Here is a 24,517-nt window from a genome sequence, read left to right as displayed (position 1 = left end):
TATGTGTGTGTGTGTGTGTGTGTGTGTGTGTGTGCGTTCGTGTGTGCACGTGTGTGTGTGTTTTTTCGTGCGTGTGTGCGTGCGCATGCCTGTGTGCGTGCGTGCGCATACGTGTGCGTGTGTGTGCGTGTGTGTGAAACCACCTGACCGTGCCAGGTGCACTGCTGCTCATCTTACATGCCTCCCTTAAACAGCCCACCACTTAACAGCAGCATCATCGGAGCGATGACAACATCCTGCGTCTGTTTCTCCTCTGGTAACCGAGGCGGGGCTTACCGCTACCCGCGCACTGACACACACGCGGATGTGTGCATACGCGAGCGCGCACACGTCCCCACGCAGCCCTCACCCCCCCCCCCCCCTCCGCCCTTCCCACTGCGCCTGTGTGCTGAGGGGCTCAGTCTCCATGGAAACCAGGCCAGTGTACCACTTCCACGGTTGGCTGAGGCTGGCTGTGGGGGCGCGTGCGCTTGTGTGTGTGTGTGTGTGTGTGTGTGTGTGCAGGAGACCAAAATAAGTGTATGTGAGAAAGAAGAGACAGAATGTATACACACTTATGTGAAAAGATGTGGTGGGAGCGTATTTAAATAAATATGCCAAGTGTTTGGCAAACATCCCCCAGATTCATGAATAAAAAGGCTACAATTGAGAGACGCTCCCTTTTTCAAAGAAGGAAAATTAGTTGCTCTCTGTCAGTACATGCAGCTGTCTGTCTTTCTCATAAACATCTCCCATCCCCACCTTCAGCCCCCCAGTGTCCCCTCCCCCCACCCCCCGAAAGCCGCCGCCCCCCCCCCCCCCCCACCCGCCCCCCACCCGCCCCCCACCCGCAAGTCCGCCTGCCCGTCAGCGGAGATCAAACGAGCCTCCGTGACTAATTAAGCAATTAAAAGCTTGGAGACCGGCGCGACCGCAGGGGCCAGCGCTGGCGGTAACCGAGCTCACGGCCACGGAGCGCTTCCGTTAGCGGCCGGCGGCGCAACCCCGCCGCGGGTCCCCGCCCGCCCCCGCCCGCCCCCTCCCGCCCGTCGCGCGGAGAGGAGCTAATGAGGGACGCGGCTGGAGCGGGAAGGCGGGAGGAGGGAGGGGGGCTGCCTGACCTTTCGGACCCGCGAGAGGGCGGCACTCCCCCTGCCGTCTTGCGGCCCGGGGAGGGAGCCGTTCCGGCGAGACGACCCAGACGGGGCCCCCCGAAATGTCAGCCCTCAGCACGGGCTCCGTCCTCGCTTTCGCCGACAAAGGGCTCTCCGTTTAAGCGCCTCGGAGAAGGGACCGCTTGGGCGTGTGCGGTACCGTGTCTGGAGGGCGGTGTCCTACAGATCCCACAGGCTGACCAGGCGCACACCTTCGCATTCTTAATCTCGAAAGTTCCGAAGAAGCTGAGACACGCACCTATGAATATTCATGAGTGGGCGTGGTCAGTGGTAATACTGTGGCAATGGACAACGCATCATCAGGACTCTTCATAAAATGTGCCGTAGCGCAGGAAACCCTTGTCTCCAGCTCTTGTTGAGCACCACACATGCGCGAAACATGCAAATTACAGTGGAGTAGCCGGCGGTGACGTCCTCGCTGGGCCAGAGAAGCCTTCTGAAGACGGAAGGAGTGTGTGGTCGCGGCCTCACACCTTTGGGCAGGGAACTGAGGATTCTAAACGAGGAAGCCGCTGCTCTTCCCCCTAAGAAAGGCATTTCAGCTGGCTTCTCAACTGCAAATGGTGCTCAAAGGATGTCTGGCCAAAGAGAAATATTAAACTGTGAGAATCTCCTGGAGATCACAAAGCCAGCCAATTCCAGCAAGATTTACCACTGTTACTTCTACATACGCTACTGCTCTGAACACCAGCCATATACATTCGATTGAATTTTATTTGTATGACGCTTTTTACAGAGAACTGTCACAAAGATGCTTCACAGAGCAAGGCAAGAAACAGAGCAAAAAGAGCAGAGAGAGCAACTACCAGACCCGAACCCCTAATAGAAAGCACATCAGGTAAAAACTCCCAGTGGAGAGAAAACCCTAAAACGGTGGTGAGAGAAAACTCTCCAATGGGAAGAAATCTCGAGAGGAACCCTGCTACAGAGGGAGAGTCCGTGCTCCACTGGCCAGCCTGGTGTACAGTAGCAGTAGAATGGAATGTGACAGAAATGCTACAAGGGATCTATCATAGCAAATAGAATGGGTTAAGCAGGCACCTTCTGAGGTGAAAGCTAACAGGAATAACAGAAGACCAAATGGTATAGTTCAGTACAGTGCACTTTAGAGGGTGACGGATATAAATAAACCCTATTTATCATTGCCACATTAAAAGCAATGGATAAAGTAACTGTTACACATATCCATTAAAAAGACCTTTTCCACTGGTTAATTATTAACTGTATAACAGCAATATGTGGATTTGCTACTGAAAAGTCCATTGTTGGGATTTTAATAACACTTAGAGAGATTTAACTCTCACAAATGTCAAAAGCAAGTTTATTACAGGCTTCTCAGAAGACAGCCATCTTCTAACAAACAATGAAAATACATCTCTTGGGGATGTCAACCAACGAAATGAGTGACAGTAACAAAGAACTAAAATGACAGTTTAAGTGTAGAGAAGAGCAATTTCACCACAGAGAAAGAGAAAATGTCTGCTCAGAGACAGCTGAGGCAAGCCCACGGAACGTTCGGGCACAATTCTCTGTACCAGTACTTCCAACGTGGATTCACACTAAGATCCAGAAATGGCTTCCACACAGAGAGGGGAAGAGCTTCACCTCAGATTTCAGGAGCCCTTTCCGGAACCTTCCCCTCAGGCGAGCACACGTCCTCGCTGCGTTCACGAGAGGTTTGTGCGAGCGAAATGCCACTGGTTTAAAAGGTCAAGCATCCGCAACGGCCTTTGGATCAGAGGCTGGGATATCCTGGAGTCTGAATATCATTAAGTGTACTATTAAGATATTACAGTAGCAATGATTATGCAAATAGTAAGTTTATTTCAAACTGTAACTGACCAGTAGCTAAACACACAGTAAGACACCATGTGACAAGGTTTATAATGTGACAATGAGCCCACTTCCTTAAAGTCAAAACTACTGACTGCATGTAATCAGGTTGTTAAGCTGGACAGCAAATGTACATTTCATAGCATTTTGTTGTTTAGTAGATGTTTTTAACCAAAGCAACATAAACTTACACTCCGGAGGGGGATCTTAAGGTCAGCTGGGGGAATCAGACTGGTGACTAATATTCACTGTCTGGGTATCATGCTATTAAGGTTAGCAAGCCATCAATATCTGGCAACTCAGTTTGTCATCAAGCCTTCTACCAAGTTTCTGCTGTTAAATGACCAAGAGAAGTAGCTCGCTACCTAATTTAATTCCATCTGTCCGATTACAATTTCATACCCTATCCTCGTTTTTAACCTTTGTGACGTTATTCCGCTACTCGCCCAGCATTTCCACAGCTTGGCGTTAGTCAGCTGACATGGAGAGTTATTCCATCTGAGCAACAGCGTGTTCCTCCCTGCACAGCTATATTTTACTCTTATATCACTCTTAGCCCACGCAGTCTCTTATACAACAAGCCATGATGCTTGTGCAGCTCCTATGGTACAGTCAGTACTGCTAAAGCGACGAGCTGGCACTCCAAAACATTCGTTTAATGAGCGGGATTTTCATTACTGCTGATTGGTTAAAAAAAAAAAGTTATGCAAATCACCTTCAACCACCAATCCTCCAGCAGTGGGCAGTGAAGCAACTTTTTTACTTTCACAATAAAAATGTGCATCAACACATAACAAATGCTTCCTATCACAGTATTTATTTTCTTTTGTTATCAGTCAGTCTCAGACAACGCCTCTTTGCTTATTCTTGAACAAAAACAAGAAGACGTTCAGAATCAATGTTATTCTTTTACAAGGTAAATTAGGGGTTCCACACACACACTAACTGTTCAGGGGTGTGCAACGTGTAATCTTGGGTGACACTGCGCACAAACAACACAAAAAACATCCAAACGGCTGGATTACCAAAACTGCATTCAGATTAAATCAAGTAATTAATGTTAGCAACAAACGACCCCGGAATTTGTCCGCTTTCTAAAGACAGATTGACTCCTTCTTTCCACTGTCCTTGCCAAGGCCTGAATATGCTAAATGGTTCACTTGAGTACTACAGACAGTGTGAAGTCACAAAGGCAGTGGTGCCTGGAATGGCTAATTAAGGTGGAGGTGTCCTCTCCTGGATTCTGTCAATTCTCTCACCTCCTCAACAATATTCAGCGGTCAAGTCAGTCAATGAAACGTTACACTGTGTCAGGTAAACTGAAATTCAGTGAGTGTCATACAGTAAGATTTATGATTATGTGCAGTAACAGAGGAGAACACTGTGTACTGAATCCATCTCTTCAGAAGACATTTCATTTGTTGTAGTTAGATGATTGTATAATACTTGTACTTGTATAGTGTATTTGTTTTGTGCTTTGAAAAGTGTTGTTGCTTAGCCAGGTCGCTGAAAGAGATTTGCAATCTCAATGCAAATCCAGGTTAAAAAGTGAACACGATTTAAAAGCAGCTTTCTGAGCTCAGCTGTTCTGCTGTTTTTTAAAGGTGCATATAGATAGATAGATATGGGGTAGAGCTAAAACAACACGGCAATTCCTGATTGCACCAGAGATGCGTGGTAGAAATGGAACAGATGTGAGCTGCATGTAGAGTGCATATATACACCTGAAAATATCACAAATGTGTAATAGATGTGTACTAGATGTGGAGTGTGTATACGCTCCTGAAAATATCACAAATGTGTAATAGATGTGTACTAGATGTGGAGTGTCTATATGCTCCTGAAAATATCACAAATGTGTAACAGAGGTGTACTAGATGTGGAGTGTGTATACGCTCCTGAAAATATCACAAATGTGTAACAGATGTGTACTAGATGTGGAGTGTGTATACATTCCTGAAAATATCACAAATGCGTAACAGATGTGTACTAGATGTGAAGTGTGTATACGCTCCTGAAAATATCACAAATGTGTAATAGATGTGTACTAGATGTGGAGTGTCTATACGCTCCTGAAAATACCACAAATGTGTAACAGATGTGTACTAGATGTGGAGTGTGTATACGCTCCTGAAAATATCACAAATGTGTAACAGATGTGTACTAGATGTGGAGTGTGTATACACTCCTGAAAATATCGCAAATGTGTAATAGATGTGTACTAGATGTGGAGTGTGTATACGCTCCTGAAAATATCACAAATGTGTAATAGATGTGTACTAGATGTGGAGTGTGTATACGCTCCTGAAAATATCACAAATGTGTAATAGATGTGTACTAGATGTGGAGTGTGTATACGCTCCTGAAAATATCACAAATGTGCAATAGATGTGTACTAGATGTGGAGTGTGTATACGCTCCTGAAAATATCACAAATGTGTAATAGATGTGTACTAGATGTGGAGTGTGTATACTCCTGAAAATATCACAAATGTGTAACAGATGTGTACTAGATGTGGAGTGTGTATACGCTCCTGAAAATATCGCAAATGTGTAATAGATGTGTACTAGATGTGGAGTGTGTATACGCTCCTGAAAATATCACAAATGTGTAATAGATGTGTACTAGATGTGGAGTGTGTATACGCACCTGAAAATATCACAAATATGCACAAAATGTAGAGTGTACTCTGTTACGGATGAAATTACCACTGGACAGTGTGGTAAAGTCCTTTACTTCCTCTGAAAATGTAGCTAATCTGCCAATACATTTTTCATTTGTATGTAGCGTTAATTTGACTCCCTACACGCACTCACGTTAGCTATTTGACTCTGCCATGGGAGACGCCCTTCGGATGTGCCTGGTACCCTTCCGGGAAAGCCCCATTAAGAAGTCTCCAGAGGTTTCCTGCAGGAGTGCCTCCCCTCCGACCGGGCGTGGCCACGACCGCACGCCCCCGGGGGCCGCTCGTTTCTACAGAGGCCTCCGCAATTCAATTAAACTCGCGCAAGAAGCATTTCTTATTGGCAGGCTTGTCTTCTTCAAACGAATCAGCCCTGAAGGACATCGGTCTGAAACGAGTTTGGTTATCTCACTTCCCGGATGTTTCGGCTCCGGGGGGGCCGCGCGGCGATGCCGAAGAGGTCGGCGCCGGTGCGGTGCGGTGCCGCGCGCTCTCCGCGGTCGACTTCGTTCCGGCACGTTCCCTCAGCGTCACGTACGCGGTCAGGGTAGCCTACGACCGCTGTGGGGAACTCACGAGGAGCGATTATTCGCGTTTATGGTCTGAAACAAACCTGTTACGTAATTGCTAGATACGGATTTACTAGTGGAAGACATCTGGCAAATCGTAGATAAGAATCTCAAAGCAGGGGGTGTTTCTTCGTAACATGCATGGACTTCCTGAAGGCATTAATAGCAGACCGAGCAAAGAGCTAAGGCATTTAATCCCTAATTCGTACGGTCGGCTTCCATATTAGCGCAAACTGCGTTGCTGTTGCTGTTCCTGCCGAATGCGTCCAAGAATATGAAGAGAGCCGAGCATAAAAGCAACAAGTCCACTCGGCCGCGGGTGGCTGCCAAGGAAATAAACAACGTTTACGATAAGAGCAAGAATTTGGGAGAGGGGGAGGTAAGGGACTAACAGAGGGAAAGGAAAATAAAAAACAAAAGCCACAGCTGAGCAACAAGGACGGGGGAAAGGGAGAGCGGGACGTAGACTAGGAGGAGGAAGGTTGGAGGACTGCGTCTCGCTAATCATGCGTGGGGCAAGGGATTGTGGGACAAAGGGATTTTGCTACCCTCTGCTGCTATGGCAGCCATGTTGTCTTACCACAGGCCACGTGAGGAAAAAAAGGCAGACTCCGGAAAATGGCGTTGGGGCGAGACCGGAAGCCTACCTGCCGGACGAAGCTGTTGGAGGTGGTGTCGGAGGAGGTGCTGCCGTCGGAGCGTTTGAAGCGGCTCTTCCGCTTGGCGTACTTGCCCTACGGAGAGGAGGAGAGACACATGGCAGTGAGGAGGAGGGGGCGCGAGAGGTGACGGGAGGCCCGGCGGAGAGCCAGGCCCCGGAGCGGAGGCGCACGCACGCTTGCGACCCGCCAACCCGCCAACCGAAAACAGGTTGAACCTTCAGGTGCCCAATAAGCATTCATAGACCAACGCAGAAGAGGTAAGGCAGCGCAGGGTGAGCTAGCAGCACTGATATCTATGGTTATGAGAACCCCGGCATGAACAGTGAACACTCTGTTTACAGAGCGCCCCCAGGATGCCCCTGAGAGACAAGTCAGGAAGCTGGTATGAAATCAAACACCATACTGCAGAAAGAGTGGTACTAGTCATTGCACATTCATGTACACACACACACACACACACACTGCATTAGCCCAGCATTTCAGCTATATGACATCACTGCACACAGTCACAGCCGAAGCAAACAAAGTTACAGTACTGAAAATAAAGCTACTCCTCCTCTACCCGAACCTACACTTTATACGCAATATCATACGGCAGTGTGCTCTCTGTATGGTGTGATCCTGCCAAACCGCCATGTTGGATGCAGGGAGATGTGAAATTCAAAGTTAGCTTAGTCAAGTTCATCTTCTTGCACACAAAGCACAGGTGCTAAGCAGGCGTTTAGCCTACTTGTTTTTGAGACTGTATTAATGACTTGTCGTGGTCTGGAACGCTATAATCTGATTGTTCAGATCCTGGCAAATGGCTTGCTTGGCCCAGGCAGGGCCTTCCATTGAATTAAGGCCCCACTGTGGCCATGTTGCCATGGAGACACACTGTCCACAAATTACATTTGGTGCCTATCAGGACCCTGATGGATAAGATGATCTGTCCTCATGTTGGCTTTATATGATCAGGCACAAGGGCCCATTAATGCCAGGACCACACCAGTGTAATCCTCTGCATGTAGGACACTCACGTACTCACAAATACATACATAACCACGGAGTCACACACACTAATAAGTACACAAACACACACTCACACTAACACATACACACACACACATACAAAACATACACAAATACACAAACACACATAAATGCCTGCACAAATACACACACACACATACAGACACAAACACGCAAACACACACACATTCAAAACATACACTAATACACAAACACACACAAATGCCAGCACAAATACACACACACACACACAAATGCTCTGTGTATACACAAAGCCACAGGAACACAGACGCTGTCTCGATTATTCTCTCGCACCTGCACCCACGCTTCACACCCCATCCAGGCTTATTTAAGCAGTGAACCGTGTGCTTTCCCTCCTGTGGTCCATTTCTCACTGGACAATCCTGCTCAGAAAGGGGCAGCCTCCGTGGGTCTAAAAGGTTCTCTCTTTAAGTTCTGGCCCATTGCTCTATCTCTGTCTGTCTCTCTCTGTCTTTCTGTCTCTCTGTCTCTCTCTCTCTCTCTCTCTCTGCACTTTTATTGTTGAATCACTCAGATGTCTGCGGGGGCTTTTTGCAGGCATTTCAGTGCTTTAGCTGAGCAGCCCCCTCTCTCCACACCTCACCCATCGTCCTCCCCCTCTCTCCCCCTCCCCGAGGGAGCCTGCTTAGCTCTGGCTGAAAGCCAGGTTGCTCTCAGCAGCTAACTTCACAGCTCACAGGTACAAAAAGCAGAGCGAGACAGCTGGCAGAGAGAGTGATTGAGACACCAGCTCCCGCGACTCCCACTAATCCCTTTCTAAAAACCACCGCTTCTACTTTTTTTCCCCAGGATGGACAGTCCAGTTTGCTTTGAAGATGCACCAGGAATTCTAACCCCGCCCTCCCAAAAAAAGAAACAGAGTCTCTGAGGAGAGCCATCAGTGAGCCGGCGAAATTCGCGGAAACACCGAGGCAGCGGCCCGGCTGCTGAAAAGACGCCTCTCCAGAAGCAAACTGGCCCATTAAACAGGACCCCTCGCTTCGTCGGCGGCGGCGCAAACGACGGACTCCGGGCCGGCTGGGAGCAGCTCCGCGGCGAGCGCTAATCGGTGCTCTTCTCAGCGAGCGCAGGACGCTGCTGCAAGACCTGCTAAATAAGGCCTCAACAAACGCCCACCCAGAGAAGAGGGAAACGACTGATAAGCACATTCGTACTGCGCACTTGTGTCCAGTTTCTCTCCCGATTGGCTCACGGGGTTCCGTCTGTGCTTTTGGGCCAATGACACGACAGATGTTTGACGTACATGGAAGAGTCAGGCGTCAGACATCAAATACACAGCGTGAACAATATAAGGATGATTACAGTGGGGCTGCTGGGTGGCTCATCCTGTTAAGGCACTGCTCTAGCGCATGAATGGGCCCCACTACCGAACCTGCACTGGGCCCAGTGTCGACTGTGGCACAGCAGCCCCATTAGGAGAAGCAGTTGGCTCTAGCGGGGCCCAAGGGTGGGAGATTTTCAGTCGACTGGGACAACCGAGTCTCAGCAACCACCAGCAACGTCGACCGTTGATTGGGCACCCGCTAGTCCATCAGTTGAGCTGCGCTGGAAGCGCCTTCCTCCGACCCACGTCTGCGCGAGCACGACTGACGAACTGCGATGCGGAAAGAAGAGGCGGCTGACGTCACATGCTACAGAGGAGAGCACTTACTTCGCCGCACTTTCCAAAATCAGCTACGGAGGCTGTCATGAGTGTTGCGGTTTGAGCATAAGTGGGCATTACAAACTGAGGGAAAAAGGGGGGGGGGGGGTATTTAAAAAAGCATCACTGCAGTGGCAAATTTCTCTTTGCAGCCATCTTCTTTTTTTTTTTTTTTGAAGTGAAGGTACTCTTCTTGCTTATTACTTTCAATCCAGAGCATATGATGCTCCCATAATGGTGACTGACTGCAGCTGCCCCCTCACTTAAAGGGTTCTCATTGGCCAGGTCCTTAATGAGGTTTACAATCATGTGACCGGGGGGAGTGAGCATGTGTGAATGAGGAAGATCTTGCAGCAGGATACTGGAGAGGTCCATTACAGGTGGCACAACAATTCCAAAATGTGCCAATATAAACCCACAGAGGGCTTGTGGACTTACTATACATTATTGATCAGCTCCCCACACAGGCCCATCTGTCCTGGGCCGTTCAGCATGAACGCAAATGGTCAAATCAATTTCAAAAGGCACTCCGGAGCCGCATTCTATGTTTGGATTTGTTTCTCTCTTTGATGAGGTGGTTTACAAAGAGGAAGAAAAATGGAGACTGTACGTGTGTATGTTTGTGTGTGTGTGTGGGTGTGTGTGTGAGCATCATTTCTGTTCTATTCAGGCATTACAGTTTTAACACCTTGTGCGTAAGATGGAAAACAAACAAAAGAAGAACAGACTACGTAAAGAAAATTATTTTATCAGGACCACAGCACTTGATGAATAACTGCAACACTTAACTGAAAGGAATGTAAGCCCAGAGAACTTTTACTTGGGTATCTGCGGTATGTGCATTTTATAAACATCAAAGTGATGACACATCGATGTGTACAGGAATCAAAATTACCCCCACAGCTGAGTTAATGTAAGCTAAACATAGCTGGCAATTTTTCTACACTGCTTTTCTTTTCATTGTGAATGTTAACCAGTGTATGTTAACCATGCAACCGTGATCTCTGGTACAGTCGACTATAATAATAATAATAATTATTATTATTATTATTATTATTATACACAAAGAATTTAACATATTTGCAACAGAAATAATACAGAAATGTATATCTGCTGTATAATCAACTCTGATAGAGTACATTTCATGCAGATTTGACCCCTCTTGCACTCATGTGTACTCTGTTAGAGTTAAATGCTCACAGAAATTTTTCAGTGTACTTCGGACTACCTCGAAATGTTTTACAGGTATGTTGTGCTAGTCGAATGCGTCACTGTGCCCCACTGCGGTAGCTAATACCGCTGACTTAGGCCCGTAACTAACCTGGACCTTCTTTCAACACTATGGATGCAATGAATGGGAGCGTTTCTCGACTTTCAGTCAGGTTTTCCAGCTCTTGTCTGGATGAGAACAGTACGCGGTCATCTTGACATCCTGTTGTGGTTACACCGCAAAAAACACGAATTGCTTCTAGTTCAATTACTACGGGTTAAAGTGAAACAATATGGACACGAGAATAACAGCTATTTATTTTTATCCTATATGTTTAGATTTATACATTCTAAAGAGAACACAACGTATTTTCAGATGACTAACTGATAGGTGCAGCAGTTATGCTTTTGATAAGCAATGTAGGCCTACTTTTTTCAACGTTAGCTGGAATCGGAAAGGACTCTTCAAAGCAAAAGGGAGAAAAGCGACACAAAACAAACAGGCGTAACTGGGTGAGCTAGCTACGTCCCAGCTGTCAACTGCGATACGTTCAGGCCACTCCTATATCCTATATTCCAAAATACACAACGGAATTTCCATAACTAACACTTACAAACAAAATAAATCACAAAAATATGACTTTGCTTGTTAGTGAAATTGTAAATTTGTGTCATTTTAATAAGAAATAAACTTTATGCCATATAGCGTTCGCGTAGTCTATTGAAAGAACAAGAGGACTACGTAAAAATATAGGCTCCCGTTATTTAGTCGCCTAAAACATTAATAGGGACACGATAAATATCATCCAGAATGTTACACCGAATATGAAAAAAACAGATTTTCTATAGGCTATCACCGCCCTGATTGTCCAGAGATGTAGATCGCGATGGTCATTTGAACATTTTTAGTAGCCAAATCCTGAAAATCCTGGGAAATAAGAACATTTCATGTTTGCCCGTTAGTTGGCTTGCAGCAATTATCCAAGATTCAATGGCAACCATTTCTTTTAACTGTTTTTGTCCTCGTTTTCCAAATTACTCTCATTTTCGTAATCAATAAGTGGTGAACAAGGTAGCTATTTTCTTGAAAAATCAACAAGCTGGCTACCACGCACTCTCGATCCATATTTCAGAAAGCATAATTCTAATTTTCCATTATCTTTACGCTGAGAATTGTTTTTCCTTGACGATTTTGTACTGTACGTAGCCTATTATGTCCTTTCCTTACCTGTGAAGTAGGATTATCAAAAATGTCCATTTGGATCTCCTGGGTCGAAGTAGAAGGCGTCCTGGACATAGTACTTTTCTGTACCATTGATTTTCCTTAAAGCCAAATGATTACTTTACGTATTTTTTTCTACTCTCAACGTATGCCATTGAGGATAAACTATAGATGTTCTTTCCCAGTACTCTGTCCTTTGCGCCCACCCTGATCAGTCACCTCTCCTTTCCTCAAGCGCAGACAATGAGCTCGCGATTCCAGCTGCGGAAGGATGAACCCCGCCTCTTTCTCTAGGCCACACCCTTCAAGCCCAACACAACGCACCACGCCAGAGCCAATCACGTATTATCTTCGTGTAATTGGATGGAATACTTCACTGATTAAAATATTCATATTTGGGAGATTGCCTTATCAGTTCTTCACTGTCAGTGATCAAATATGAATGATCGACACGTGTCACTTCTAGGGAAATCATATCAGTACTCCATTTGTTTGAAGTCATGATATCCACATTCTTAATGATAAACTCAGCATGCTCTTTACGATAAATAAAGCTCGTACTTATTATTATTATTATTTTTATCTATGGGCTAATGCTCCTAAATAGGAATTATTTAACTGTACCGACAGACCGGCCGCTGTCCCACATCGATGAGAAAGTTGCAACCGGAATACAAATTCTGGAGAGCTGCCTTATTTACTGTTCAAATTCACTTAACTACTGCGATGGGTAGCGGTTACAAGGACACCAGTAAATCCAGGATCCAACAACAACTGTTGTTTGAGGTTGTTTATTCCAAAAGTTTAGATGGTGCGTTGAGTGCATTTGATGGTGAAGTGGTTGGGCGGTTGGAAATGGAGTCTAGCACACTCGTTAAACACTTACCTGACTGTGAAGAAAAGTGCTTCAGCAGCAGAATAAATTATGCCCAAACAAAGACCTTATAACTATATCAAAGAACCAATAAAAACCCAAAATTAGAACAAATAATAATAATTCATAAAAAGTTATTGTGTTTGTCAGTGAAAATACCTTTGTGTGTGTGTACATATTAACCAACTATCTATAGTGCTCCCTGCAGCAAGTAAGGCAGGTAGGCAGCTCCAGTCTAAAGCACTTTTTTTGTCTTGACCCGAACACAAAATAATTAAATTTGAAAAAAGATCCTTAGATGGAATTGTGATAAACAGTCTGCCTTGCCCACTGTCCCAGTACAGAATTGACCTTTTCAACAGACTGTCAGGAGCTAAACTAAAAGCTACCACATTGTTATGGTGCACTCAGGGTTTGGACTGAAAATGTGAGCCAACCCTCTCAAGATATATACAAGGCTTGATTAAAAACACATTTTTTGTAGTGAATGCAGATCAATTTTTAAAATTTAAATGTGTGCGTGCATGTGTGTATGTGATTGTGTGTGTTATTTAAAAATAAATTTCTGTAGTGAATGTGCATCATTTTTTCTGTTCTTCAAACCATGCTGACAAAATCAATTAAAGGTTTTAATCTCATTCTTTAAATTTATGACTCAGCTCTCTCTGATTGGGAAGGGAACACCAGGGAATACAGGGAACATAATACAGTGAAATAGTCCACATTCTAATATTCTGAACTTTAAATAATATTTTCCATTCCGAAAATATTCAGAAGCAGCATGTGCTAAAATACATTGCAATAAAGAGAACCATTGTCAAGTGCACCCTTGTGCTTAGAGCTGATTTATTCGGCATGGCTACTTAGCAGGCAATTAAAGAATTATCTGTTAAGTATGCTGTTTTAGCAAAAACCATTTGTGCATAGGGAACATACATGGCTTTGCATATATTCTGCTTCAAAGGACAACTAGTTAAACACCCAGCTAATGTATTTATCTCAACTGATTTCTGAAGTAGGTTTTAATTAGTAGATTTATGGAATATACTTGAGTAAAACAAAACATATTAACCGACAATCAAAAACTAGGTATTATAAAATGGGTAATCGCAAAAAAAATCTTTACTTGAGAAGATTGCATTTTAACACAGATTGTTAGTTGTCCTTTTCGCAGCTGGGAGAGAGAGAGACTTTAATTTGCATAGAATGGTAAAAAGATATTGATCATCCAGCTTTTACGTATATTTCTCATATTCAGTATGGTGTCACCCATAAATGGACAATATAAATGCTCGCAGAAATTCATGATTATCATTCATCGTCAAATATATTGCATATCCTTGGCGAAATCCTGGACCAGGATTCACAACCATCAATCGAGATTTCCACCCGATGACTCTATGCACTGACTTTTACAATACTGCCCACTTGCGGCAGAAATTAGTATTTTACACTAAGGACAGAATTTCCCATAATTCACCGCAGCAGACGTCATTTTGGAATGTACTATTATAAGTATGGCTATGGAGACAATGTAGTTAGCCTTTGAGTTTTCTGTAGTATTATATATTTCATCGTCTATGCTGAACGACAAAACAATAAAATATATTATGATTGTAAATTATACATGCTCAATGATTTTGTTATGTGGAGATAAATGCATTTAGAGCCACTCCTGTATTACTGTAGACGATGGAACCTCCTCTTTGTGATAATGGTAGTTTCCTTCTCGGCCCTTGATCTTTCCTTTTTCTCATTCTGCAGCAGCCATGAGGTAAGGGTAGTGGCGTTGCTCTGGCAAAAAATAATAAAAAAGAATGATATAACTGTTAATGTCTAATCTGGATTACATGTGAAGGGGTCATTATGAGAATCCATCATTCGTATCGACTAAATCATGTTGGGAAACTATTGAATGTGGACAAAAATGTTCTCTGTGCCAAACGTGGTGGCCATGTTGTCAGTCTATGGTCGGAAATACATATTCGCGTGGTCCATCGTCTATCACGCAGACCTGAAATCGATCGCCTTATCACTTCCGTTCCTGTGGCATTTAGGCGATAAGTTTTATATGCGCATCATTACCATGGATAAAATCTTATTTTTAAAATATCAATGTTCAGGGGGTGTATTACAGATAGCGGTGTATCTGTGTCATCAGCATGTGCAGGCCGCGAATCGCGGTCTGGTTGCAGATCACTGGCTGTCCAGCTAACTTACCTGCTGCTGTTCTTGCAGTGGATCCCGTGGTGCTTCGCTAGTTAGACGTGTCATCTTTTAATGAGAAAACTAGCTAGTGCTGTCATACTTGTCATTCAATCTGTAAAATGAACACTTTGGCCACCACCAAGTGTTCTAGTTATGTCGCCTTTAATGCAGCTAATCCTTGCCTGTGTTCGCTGTTTTTACATTTGGAGCCGGACACTCCTTTAATAGAAATTGTAAAGGCATATGTAAAGTTATTCTCAAAAACAACCACGCTTGTGTCCACCTCTTTGTGTTTTAAATGTGTTGAAGTAATTTACTTTCCTTGGCACCATTATAACTATAATGGTATCTTTGTTTTAACAATGTTGCATGTTAATATTATAAATGTGTTTTAATGTTACATGTTAACCCATGGGAACAGTTCTAGTTACTAAAGAAACGTTACTCCTACAATTACTCCTACAAAGTTCAACATTTGCGTGTAAACAACAAAATTGCACCAACTACAACGTAACCAACTTTACCTTGCACACTGTGAAGTGTAGTACAGTGATTTGGTTACATGATATAAAGAAATCAGAACTACATGCAATTTGTCAGATAGGATGAAAGTGGGGAAGTTGCTGTTAAATGGTGGTTTGGTGGATTTGCTCGTTCTGTGACTGAAAATGTTCACTTTCTCAGCATGCTCAGGCTTCAGAAGCGGCTGGCGTCCAGCGTCCTGCGCTGTGGCAAAAAGAAGGTGTGGCTTGACCCCAACGAGACCAATGAGATCGCCAATGCCAACTCGCGTGAGTGTAACAGTTTGTGTTATTACACAGAGTTAAATGGGCATAACAGCTGCAAAGTTCTTAAAACCTGGCTCAGTCTGAACTAAGATTTGGTAAACATTAGACCTGCAGTGATCAGGTAAATACACTGTAATTAAGTGGTATGCCACTGGAGTAGCTGCAGATGTGCTAAACTCAAGGCAGGATTTTTGTGTGTGCTGCTTTACTGGAGTCCTGCTCTTAACTGGCAACGGCTGAGGATTATTGTTGGAGGAAGTGTAAGTGATTTAGATGCTGGGCATGTCTGAACATGCCTGGCTTCAGGCTTTGTATATGCCAGACTGAGTTAATACAGAAGTTAATACATAACCAATGGTGTCATGTTTAACCTGGTCAGATTTGATTGGTTGCAAGGCTGTAGGCTTTGACTGGCATTTCTCTTTAAGCAATAGTTTTGTGACTTTTATCCCCCCATTTCTAATGGCCAGCATTATACCTAACAGCACAGAGCAGTCACAGTTTATTGTCATCGGTCTTAATGTTAGCTGAGCCAGCCTGACTCCTCTGCCCCTACCCCATCTCTCTCAGGCCAGCAGATCCGCAAGCTGGTGAAGGATGGCCTGATCATCAGGAAGCCCGTGACCGTTCACTCCCGTGCCCGCTGCCGCAAGAACACGCTGGCACGCCGCAAGGGGCGTCACATGGGCGTCGGTAAGTCCCGCCAGATTCCGTGACCGAAATGCCAGCCGGAGGGTCCAGACATACCGCTCGCCGTTAACGAAAACTGAACCGGTTGGATAAAATGGAGGAAAAGAGAACACGTGAATTTATATGGAAATTTACAAAGTAACAAAAAAGACTTAACTTTACAAAAAAAAAAAAGAAAAGGTGGGCAGAAATATTTGCTTAGTTTCGTAACACAGCGAAGGAGGAATATAAATCACTGAGTTGGTGTTTTTGGCCTGGATTGAGAGTGAGCCAGGCTGGGAATTTAGCCAGGACGCCGCGGAACCCCCCTCCCATTCGCTAGGTGTTTAAAATGGATTCGGTTCGGCAGATTCCGAGATGCAGAGGGGTTAAATTTGACCCTGCGCCGTGTTGACGTTGCTTTTTCCACCCCAGGTAAGAGGAAGGGTACGGCCAACGCCCGTATGCCGGAGAAGCTGTCCTGGATGCGACGCATGAGAATCCTGCGCCGTCTGCTCCGTCGCTACAGGGAGTCAAAGAAGATCGACAGGCACATGTAAGCCCGGGCGTGTATTCCTATAGATGCCTCGTACTGAAGCAAGATTAATGTTCACTGGATTTGTTCCCTCGTACCTTCCCATCCACCATGCCTGATGATTGACATCTAAGAGCGGCGATTGGCACGTTTGCTTATTTTACGTTTAATAAATGCTTCACCCCACCTTGTTTCTCCCAAGTTTGAATGTGCAGTCGGGTATCCCCGTCACTCACTGTTCCAACTTCAACTGTCAATTCTGGAGAGCACAGACGAGCACAGGCTCTCGAAACGCATGATGTCAAGGTGTATCTTGGACAGTGGTCCATGATTTGGGCTTGTACAGGCATGAGTCTGAGGAGGACACCCAGTTAAGCTAGTAGACTGGGGGTTGCTGGCTGGAAATGAGACGGGGGTCACCCTGGCTACGAGTCAACAGGCTTGTTCAATTTTGACCACCTTGCCCTCCAAGCAGACTTTCTGTCCTATCTGACCTCGCCTCTTTCTGCCCTCCAGGTACCACAGCCTGTACCTGAAAGTGAAGGGTAATGTCTTCAAGAACAAGCGCATCCTGATGGAGCACATCCACAAACTGAAGGCAGACAAGGCTCGCAAGAAGCTCCTGGCGTAAGTCTTCCTGCGGTGCTCGTCAGACACCCAAAATAAGGCCTCCAGTCAAGCCTGGCTCCTACCTCAGAGCCTCAGTCTGGTTGGTGGTTGATACTCTTTCGTATACTTTCACTTGGAAAGTCCATCCCGTTAGTCTTCACGGGTTTAGGCAGGAAACCTGTCCACAAACCAGGCTAATGGTTTAATGTGTCAAAAGGGTATAAGGAAGGGTGTTGAGGTTCTCAGTGTTTTCAGTCTTTACCTCATTACATTTATATAGCAGACACTTTTATCCAAAGCGATGTATAAAGTGCATATCATGGTCATTGGACAACTACAAAGCACAGGTTCAAAAAGGTCCAATACTCATTTCGTACCAGTATTTATTTTATAGCCAAGAACACAGTTCAGTTTACGCAGTGAACATTATTCTGACATTATTATTCTACCTCGGGCTGGTTTTCTGAACTCTCTCGCTCTCTTCCCTGCCCCCCACCCCCCCCTGCAGTGACCAGGCCGAAGCCCGCCGCTCCAAGACAAAGGAGGCCCGCAAGCGCCGCGAGGAGCGTCTCCAGGCCAAGAAGGAGGAGATCATCAAGACTCTGTCCAAGGAGGAGGAGACCAAGAAATGAGCAGCTTTCCCCCGGCCCTATTTTCAGTGCTAATAAAATGTACAGAAAGACAAGGTGCCTGCTTCCCCGAGTCTTGCTTTCACCCTCCGGCTTGGTCCACGTAATGTGGTCTTTTCATTTTTTCATTAAATGGAAGTAATTTTTTATATTGGCAAAGGATACTGGCTGATTTTTTTTTTTGGGAGATCTTTCAAAATAGCTGGAATTTCTCTCCTTGTTGCTACTGTTACATTTTGTGCACTTGGATAGCTCGGTGAAGTAGCACCAGATTGTTACTTCCCTTTAATTTTCAAATAAATCTGGGGTTGCTTCACAATTGGGACAATTTGTTCAGTGAAGTAGCAGTTGGAGTGGGACCTTTTCTGCTTTATATTATAGTATAACCTATCCAGAATAACAGTTCTGGGATGAGTAAAACTAGAGATGTCTGATGTAGTCTATAAAAAAAAAAAATAAAGAAATACCAGAGTATGAATAGTGTACTGCTGTGATGTGAAATTTGTCACCATCCTGTGGTGGCACTTGTACTCTGTCTAGGCCTGTCTTAGGCTGTGTTTGAATCTAACTTGGGCTTCTTTGCCTAGTTTCTTTTCCTTGATTCATTTTGAGCCTATAGTAAGGAGAAAGGAGGTGAGGAAACCTTTCATAAGGATTTGGACATCCTCTCCCAATTTCATTTTGTGGCATCGCTGAGATGTTGGAAATTCCAGCACATATGACCAACTCCATTATGTTTTAACTGGTCTTAAATATAAATGGTGCTTTGTAACCAATTTCTTTATATAATATTGAAAAGTGCCACTAATGACGTTTGATTTGTTGAATTAATACCGTTTTGGTTTTTGACCTATTTGCTCTTGGTCTATCATGTCACTATATGCTATTTGTTCATCTTAAACCTCTATAAACAATACAGCTCTGTGATCAATAGTGATTGTGCCTAGTAAAATGCACACACATTTGCATTTACAGCTTTTGATATAAAAAAGTGAGGCAATTAAAAACAATGAGTTCAACACTGAGGTGAACTCATCAATGGGAAAAGAGAGCTTTGAGTAGCAGCTCAAAGTAATGGATGCAATTCATGATTTCACAGATACATGCAAAAATATTTCACTGGAAAAAACATATTTAAGCAAGCTTGGAACAAACAGTGGGGCAGTTTCATTAGCGAGAGCTCTGACAGGAGTATGTTCCACAGACAGCTGCTCCTGGACATCATGGCCTCCTAGGGGTTATTTTGGAACCAGCAAGAGAAGCTGAAATTTTATCATAGTGAAGAACCTGTGGATAAAGTACTGTGGAAAATTCCAGGTCACCACACCAATCAAAGGTTTGAAACATTTGCAAACTGTATCTTTGTCAGAATTTAAATGGACATCAGGTTCCCACAAACAGGAAAAACCATGTTTTTCTGGCTATTTTCATCTTCATTCTTCTCATAAGTAAAGGAGAGGATAATATTGCCTGTTCCTGTACCAGAAGGCAGTGAAGTAAAGTCTAGTAACAAAATAATGACTGGAAATAGCAAGATTCAAATATTTTCTTTTTGTATAAATGAAACTAAGGACCAATTCCACATAATTTGGACAGTGAGCTCACTGGCAAATGGAAACTAGCAGCTAGCAGTCTGACTCAACTTGATCCTTCATTCCAACCAATCTGAGCCAAGCACCGAGATGAAGCAGTGACATGAACTCAACTCCATTTGAACCCATCGCCTCCCTCCTGTCCTGTGGTGTGTGCCGGCTGCTGTCTTTTTCCGACCGGCCACCTGCTCCATGGTGAGACTGACAAGACTGCGCTCCAGCCTGGCACATACCACAAAGACTGCTCGTTACTGAGGCTGACACACTCTCCATCTCACAATAACGTGGCTCTACACTGGATTAGAACCCTTAACCTTCTGGCCCGGTTCGCTAACCGCAATTCCGTGCTGCTACATCATTCGACTCCATTTACAGTTGGTATTCATTTGAGATTTCATGTCATTGGTCATATGATTATTAATAAGAATAGAATATTTGTATTGGTGAACTGTTGACCTACAAGAAATGTCCCAGACAATTCATGAATGAGAAGGACTAAGATGTACCACGATGAAAATATCGCATCGCCTAACTGTAAATTGCCTGTTTGGCTTTTTCCTTCTTCCTGAGAGCCTGCATGTGCACAGTTACATGTGTCTCTCCACGTGCCCCTCCCTATGATAAACACTAGAAGGAGTGCAGGTACTACTCTTGCAACATGTTGGCTTCATGGCTTGCAAAATAAATAAATTAAAAAAATAGTAATATTGTAACACCAGAGACTACATAGTTACAGAGAGAAGGTCCTGGACCTCGTTGAGGTAAACAGACTGAGGCACATAGGCCTGCTTCTATTCCAACCAATGGTAAACTTTATTACAAAGACTGGATAGAAAAAGGTTAATGGGACAAGCTAATTGTACAAAGGGCAGTCACACCCGTGGCTACAGTTCAACATTATTAAAGTGCACAATGCATCAGGGGCTCACAACCTGGCACATGCTATTGCATCTGCTATGACATAAAACACTATTGACAAGACAATTAATTGGACAGCACTATTAATTGGAAATGCCTAAATTAAAAAAAGACTTCATTTGTAAATACTGAATAGGAAGAGACTATTCATTTGGAAACACTAAATGGGAAGACACTATTCATTTGAAAATATTATCCAATTCTGCACAAATAGACCCCGGGCCATCAGTCTGTTAAATAGATGACCAGCTGTAGACTGCACAACCCTATGGCCTGACCACTCCAAACTCCCTGCGCCTTTTGCTCTTAAACAACACTTATAGTGCCATCTGTACTGACACACTGCTTATTTTTTATGAGTTGACAGGGCTACTGTTGATGTCAATTCATCCTGCTGATGTTTAATAAGTCCTGATGCTATCTATTTTTATTCTAGTTCATTTGATGGCGCTGCTACTGCTTTGCTGAGGAGTCCTACACTTAAAGGGGTAATAAACACTAAATCACATTTTTTGAGTTCTAAAGCCGAGTATCCTGTCTCCATTTGATTCATAACATTAATCCAATCGTAAAGAAAAACAAAAATCAAATTAAGCCCTGCCACCATATTTTATGCAAAACAAAAGTAAAAAAAACAAACAAAAAAAAAGCCATGCACTGCCACCCAAAGGTGAAAAGTTTTGTTTCGTTTCACCTGGAGTGAAACTGTTCAGCTAGCTAAGATTTATCTACTTTCCATGGTCATGGATCATAATTCAGTTGATGTGGTTCCTTACTGGCGGAGTAAATAGATAGAAGATATCAGGGAATGTGTTATCAGTGCTACTGTGCTACTGTTATAATGTCAGCAAATTTGAATAATTATTTCCTAAAGACCAGCAAAGGTATTTTAGAAAAATGAACCAAATAGGACAGTGCTGTCCTTACACAGTTACAGAGTAGCTAAATGAATGAGTTGGATAATTATTTTGCCTACCTTGTAACTGCATAAGGACAGCACAGGAGTATTATTTGGTTTATTTTTCTAAAATACCATTGCTGGTCTTTAGGAAACAATGATTCAAATTTGCTGACATTATAATAAAAAAAAGCAATTACAGCTAGCCTGATCTATGGTAGGCTCCTATTCAAAAAAGTGACAGACAGGACTTTTTTTTCTTTTTTGTTTTGTTTTGTTTTCTTTTTTTACATACGTGGGATCCTTTGGTTTTTCTTCTCGCTGGCTCCACCTACATGCCAATGACACGTTATCGACTGATTCTGTCACCCTCCCCCCTCCCCTCTGTGCTTTCACTCACGACCCCAATTTGTGTCTTTCAAAACTGTGAAGTGGGCGGAGACAGAACACAGGACAAAGTTGTTGTACACTTTAAGAAATTCTCTGCTTTTATATTTGGGTAAACGGTGTATGTGAGAATAAACACTGGAACTTGAACATGATAGCGCCACTTTACACAGTCTGACTGGCCCACCCAAAAGATTCATTCTGTTTTGAGATATGCCAAAAGGGTGTGTCGTGGTATTTTGTCATTAGTATTTTTCTGTATGTGCCTTCCCCCCAGAAAGGAAATAGCGGTGTGACCAGACTTGGCCTGTATCAAGCTGCTGCAGTCCAGGTCCTCTGAGGTCATTTGCAGGCCGGTCAGGGGAGGATGAGGCAGGGAATGGGAAAGTGTTTACTTTGTGCCACACAAACTCATGATCTCATGGGCGAAGCCCCCTTTATGGATGCCAACTCAACTCCCATCCTGTCAAGATTAACTGGAAGAGATACATTTCGATTAAATTCTCTTTCTCTTTCTCACGCTCGTTCTCCCTCTTTCTCACACACACGCACACTCACAAGTTCTTATGTGTGAGTATACCATTTTAGACTGATTTGTTTTGAACATTTTTAGTATTTTAGGCAAACTTTCAAGGGTTTGATCCACAAAATAGGTAATGGTAGTAGTGGCTCTCTACTTGTGGCCCTCAAGTCACACATACATTACATTTCCAAAGGTATCTGGGCACCCCTTCTAATTAGTGGTTTCAGCTATTTTAGCCACACCCGTTGCTATCAGGTGCATAAAATCAAGCACACAGCCATGCAATCTCCATTGACAAATGTCGGAAGGAGAATGGTTCATGCTGAACAACATCAGTGCCCAACCTCATTAATGCTCTTGTGGCTGAATGGAAGTGAATCCCTGCAACCATGTTCCAAAATCCACTGGAAAGCCTTCCCAGAAGAGCGGAGGCTGTTACAGCAGCAAAGGGGGGGGATCCAACTCCGTATTAATGCCCATGGTTTTGGAATGAGGTGTTCAACAAGTACACATGGGTGTGATGTTCAGGTGTCCACATACTTTTGGAAATGGAATGAAGCTGAGTTTGTGAAAGTTTGAGGCTCGTTATCCTCCTGTTAATGAAAAAAAACTCAAAATCAGATAACGCCGCAACAGATCATGGCCATCGATGTCATTAATGTTTTTTTGTTCGTTTGTTTTTGCATCAACGGGAATGGGAATATGCATTATCTGATTTATGAATACAAGTATAAATTCTTTCTGAATCTTGTGTCTTACTCCTCCAGATCAACCTCCTCCTCCATAACTGTCTGGGAACTGTGGGAGTTACCCAGAAAAATTCACTTTCCAGGTTGTATACATGTGAGTATCTGGGTAGTTTTAATGTTTGGGAGATATCATTCCCTGAAAGTCCTCTTCTATGTACATGGCGATCCATCATTGGAAAGAAGTGCTTAATAAAACATATTGGTAGTGAGACACAAGAACCAGTCAGTGTTAAGTCAAGGAGTTCATTCCGTTTTTAGTCCACTGCTGAAATTGTATTCAGTTATGGAGCCAAACTTCTAATAAAGACGGTCCTAATGTTCAGGGTCATTCTTCACCCTTTGTCCTGAGGGAATGTTAAGTATGCTGCCTTTGGTTCAAGCCAAGCTTTCAATTTCCAACAACCTTTTTGTCACCAATTTTAATTTTATCTCTTAATTTGGAATTTGTAAATGTAGGCCTGTTTATCTCTGTCGATTTGGCTGAGCCCGCAAATACCTAGCTATAAATCTGTACTGCCATTTACAAAATACTGCATTCGACTCAAGCCCCTTAATGATGAAGATGAACTACTCAACTATTCTGTATCCGCATATTGGACTGAATGGATAGCAAAGACCCGTCTGGGAGGTGCTGCGAATGGTCAAAATAGCCACTTCCTTTGTTAGTTATCTAAATTTGTGGCACTGCTAACTTTGATCTCCCGCCAGTCATGGTTTCAATCTGGTCCGTGTCTTTGTGAATCATGATACATCTCTCCACAAGAAATTCAGTAGTGTCAAAAGATTTGAATAGTTGTCTTCCCATTTGCAAGAAGCCCTTTGCATGAGAGGATTAGGTAAATTAGCGGAGTACAAGACCTGCAGAACACCGTGCTTTGTAGTGCTACGCGGAAGTAAATCAGCTGGACAGCCAAGCAAGCCGAGCACTTCCAGTTCAGCAGGAGAGGAGGCGGAGCGGGCACACAGATGCACTACTGAAAAACGCTGCTTTACCTCACAGAGCTCCCATGGACCAAGCAGACATGGTAGCAGCGGGGGACAAGAATATGAAAGCCTCAAATGCAGTGCTGTTGTCTCAGATGCAAAGCACAAAACACAAAGGTTTTCAAA

At 43.9% G+C, this 24,517-nt stretch overlaps 2 protein-coding genes across 5 annotated transcripts in view; one reads left to right on the top strand and one right to left on the bottom strand.

The window, feature by feature from the left end:
• LOC118221569 (voltage-dependent L-type calcium channel subunit beta-1-like) overlaps window positions 1-12,295 on the bottom strand; it is a 49,772-nt gene extending 37,477 nt beyond the window's left edge. For 3 of the 4 annotated variants that reach the window (XM_035406765.1, XM_035406766.1, XM_035406767.1), the window contains exons 1-2: window positions 12,035-12,295; window positions 6,888-6,974 (exon numbers count right to left, since the gene is read on the bottom strand). In XM_035406765.1, coding sequence (XP_035262656.1) covers window positions 6,888-6,974; window positions 12,035-12,121 — 174 coding nt within the window. In that variant the 5' untranslated portion in view covers window positions 12,122-12,295. The remainder of the gene's footprint in view (window positions 1-6,887; window positions 6,975-12,034) is intronic. The other variant, XM_035406769.1, reaches the window with a different exon arrangement.
• Window positions 12,296-14,622: 2,327 nt separating this feature from the next.
• On the top strand, window positions 14,623-18,398 carry LOC118221507 (60S ribosomal protein L19). Its single transcript, XM_035406632.1, has 6 exons — window positions 14,623-14,676; window positions 15,795-15,901; window positions 16,469-16,591; window positions 17,003-17,123; window positions 17,619-17,729; window positions 18,220-18,398. The coding sequence occupies exons 1-6, from the start codon at window positions 14,672-14,674 to the stop codon at window positions 18,341-18,343; spliced, it is 591 nt and encodes a 196-aa protein (XP_035262523.1). The 5' UTR covers window positions 14,623-14,671; the 3' UTR covers window positions 18,344-18,398.
• The last annotated feature ends 6,119 nt before the right edge of the window (window positions 18,399-24,517 follow it).

This window comes from Anguilla anguilla, chromosome 2 (genome assembly GCF_013347855.1).
Source record: "Anguilla anguilla isolate fAngAng1 chromosome 2, fAngAng1.pri, whole genome shotgun sequence".
NCBI classification, from domain to species: Eukaryota; Metazoa; Chordata; class Actinopteri; order Anguilliformes; family Anguillidae; genus Anguilla; species Anguilla anguilla.
The sequence above is the reverse complement of the archived record's forward strand: the minus strand, read 5'-3'. Positions and strand labels throughout refer to the sequence as shown.

Coding starts and splice junctions, on each gene's coding strand:
- LOC118221507 (XM_035406632.1), top strand. Junction 16,592..17,002: donor GGGGCGTCACATGGGCGTCG/GTAAGTCCCGCC, acceptor TTTCCACCCCAG/GTAAGAGGAAGGGTACGGCC. Junction 17,730..18,219: donor GCTCGCAAGAAGCTCCTGGC/GTAAGTCTTCCT, acceptor CCCCCCCTGCAG/TGACCAGGCCGAAGCCCGCC.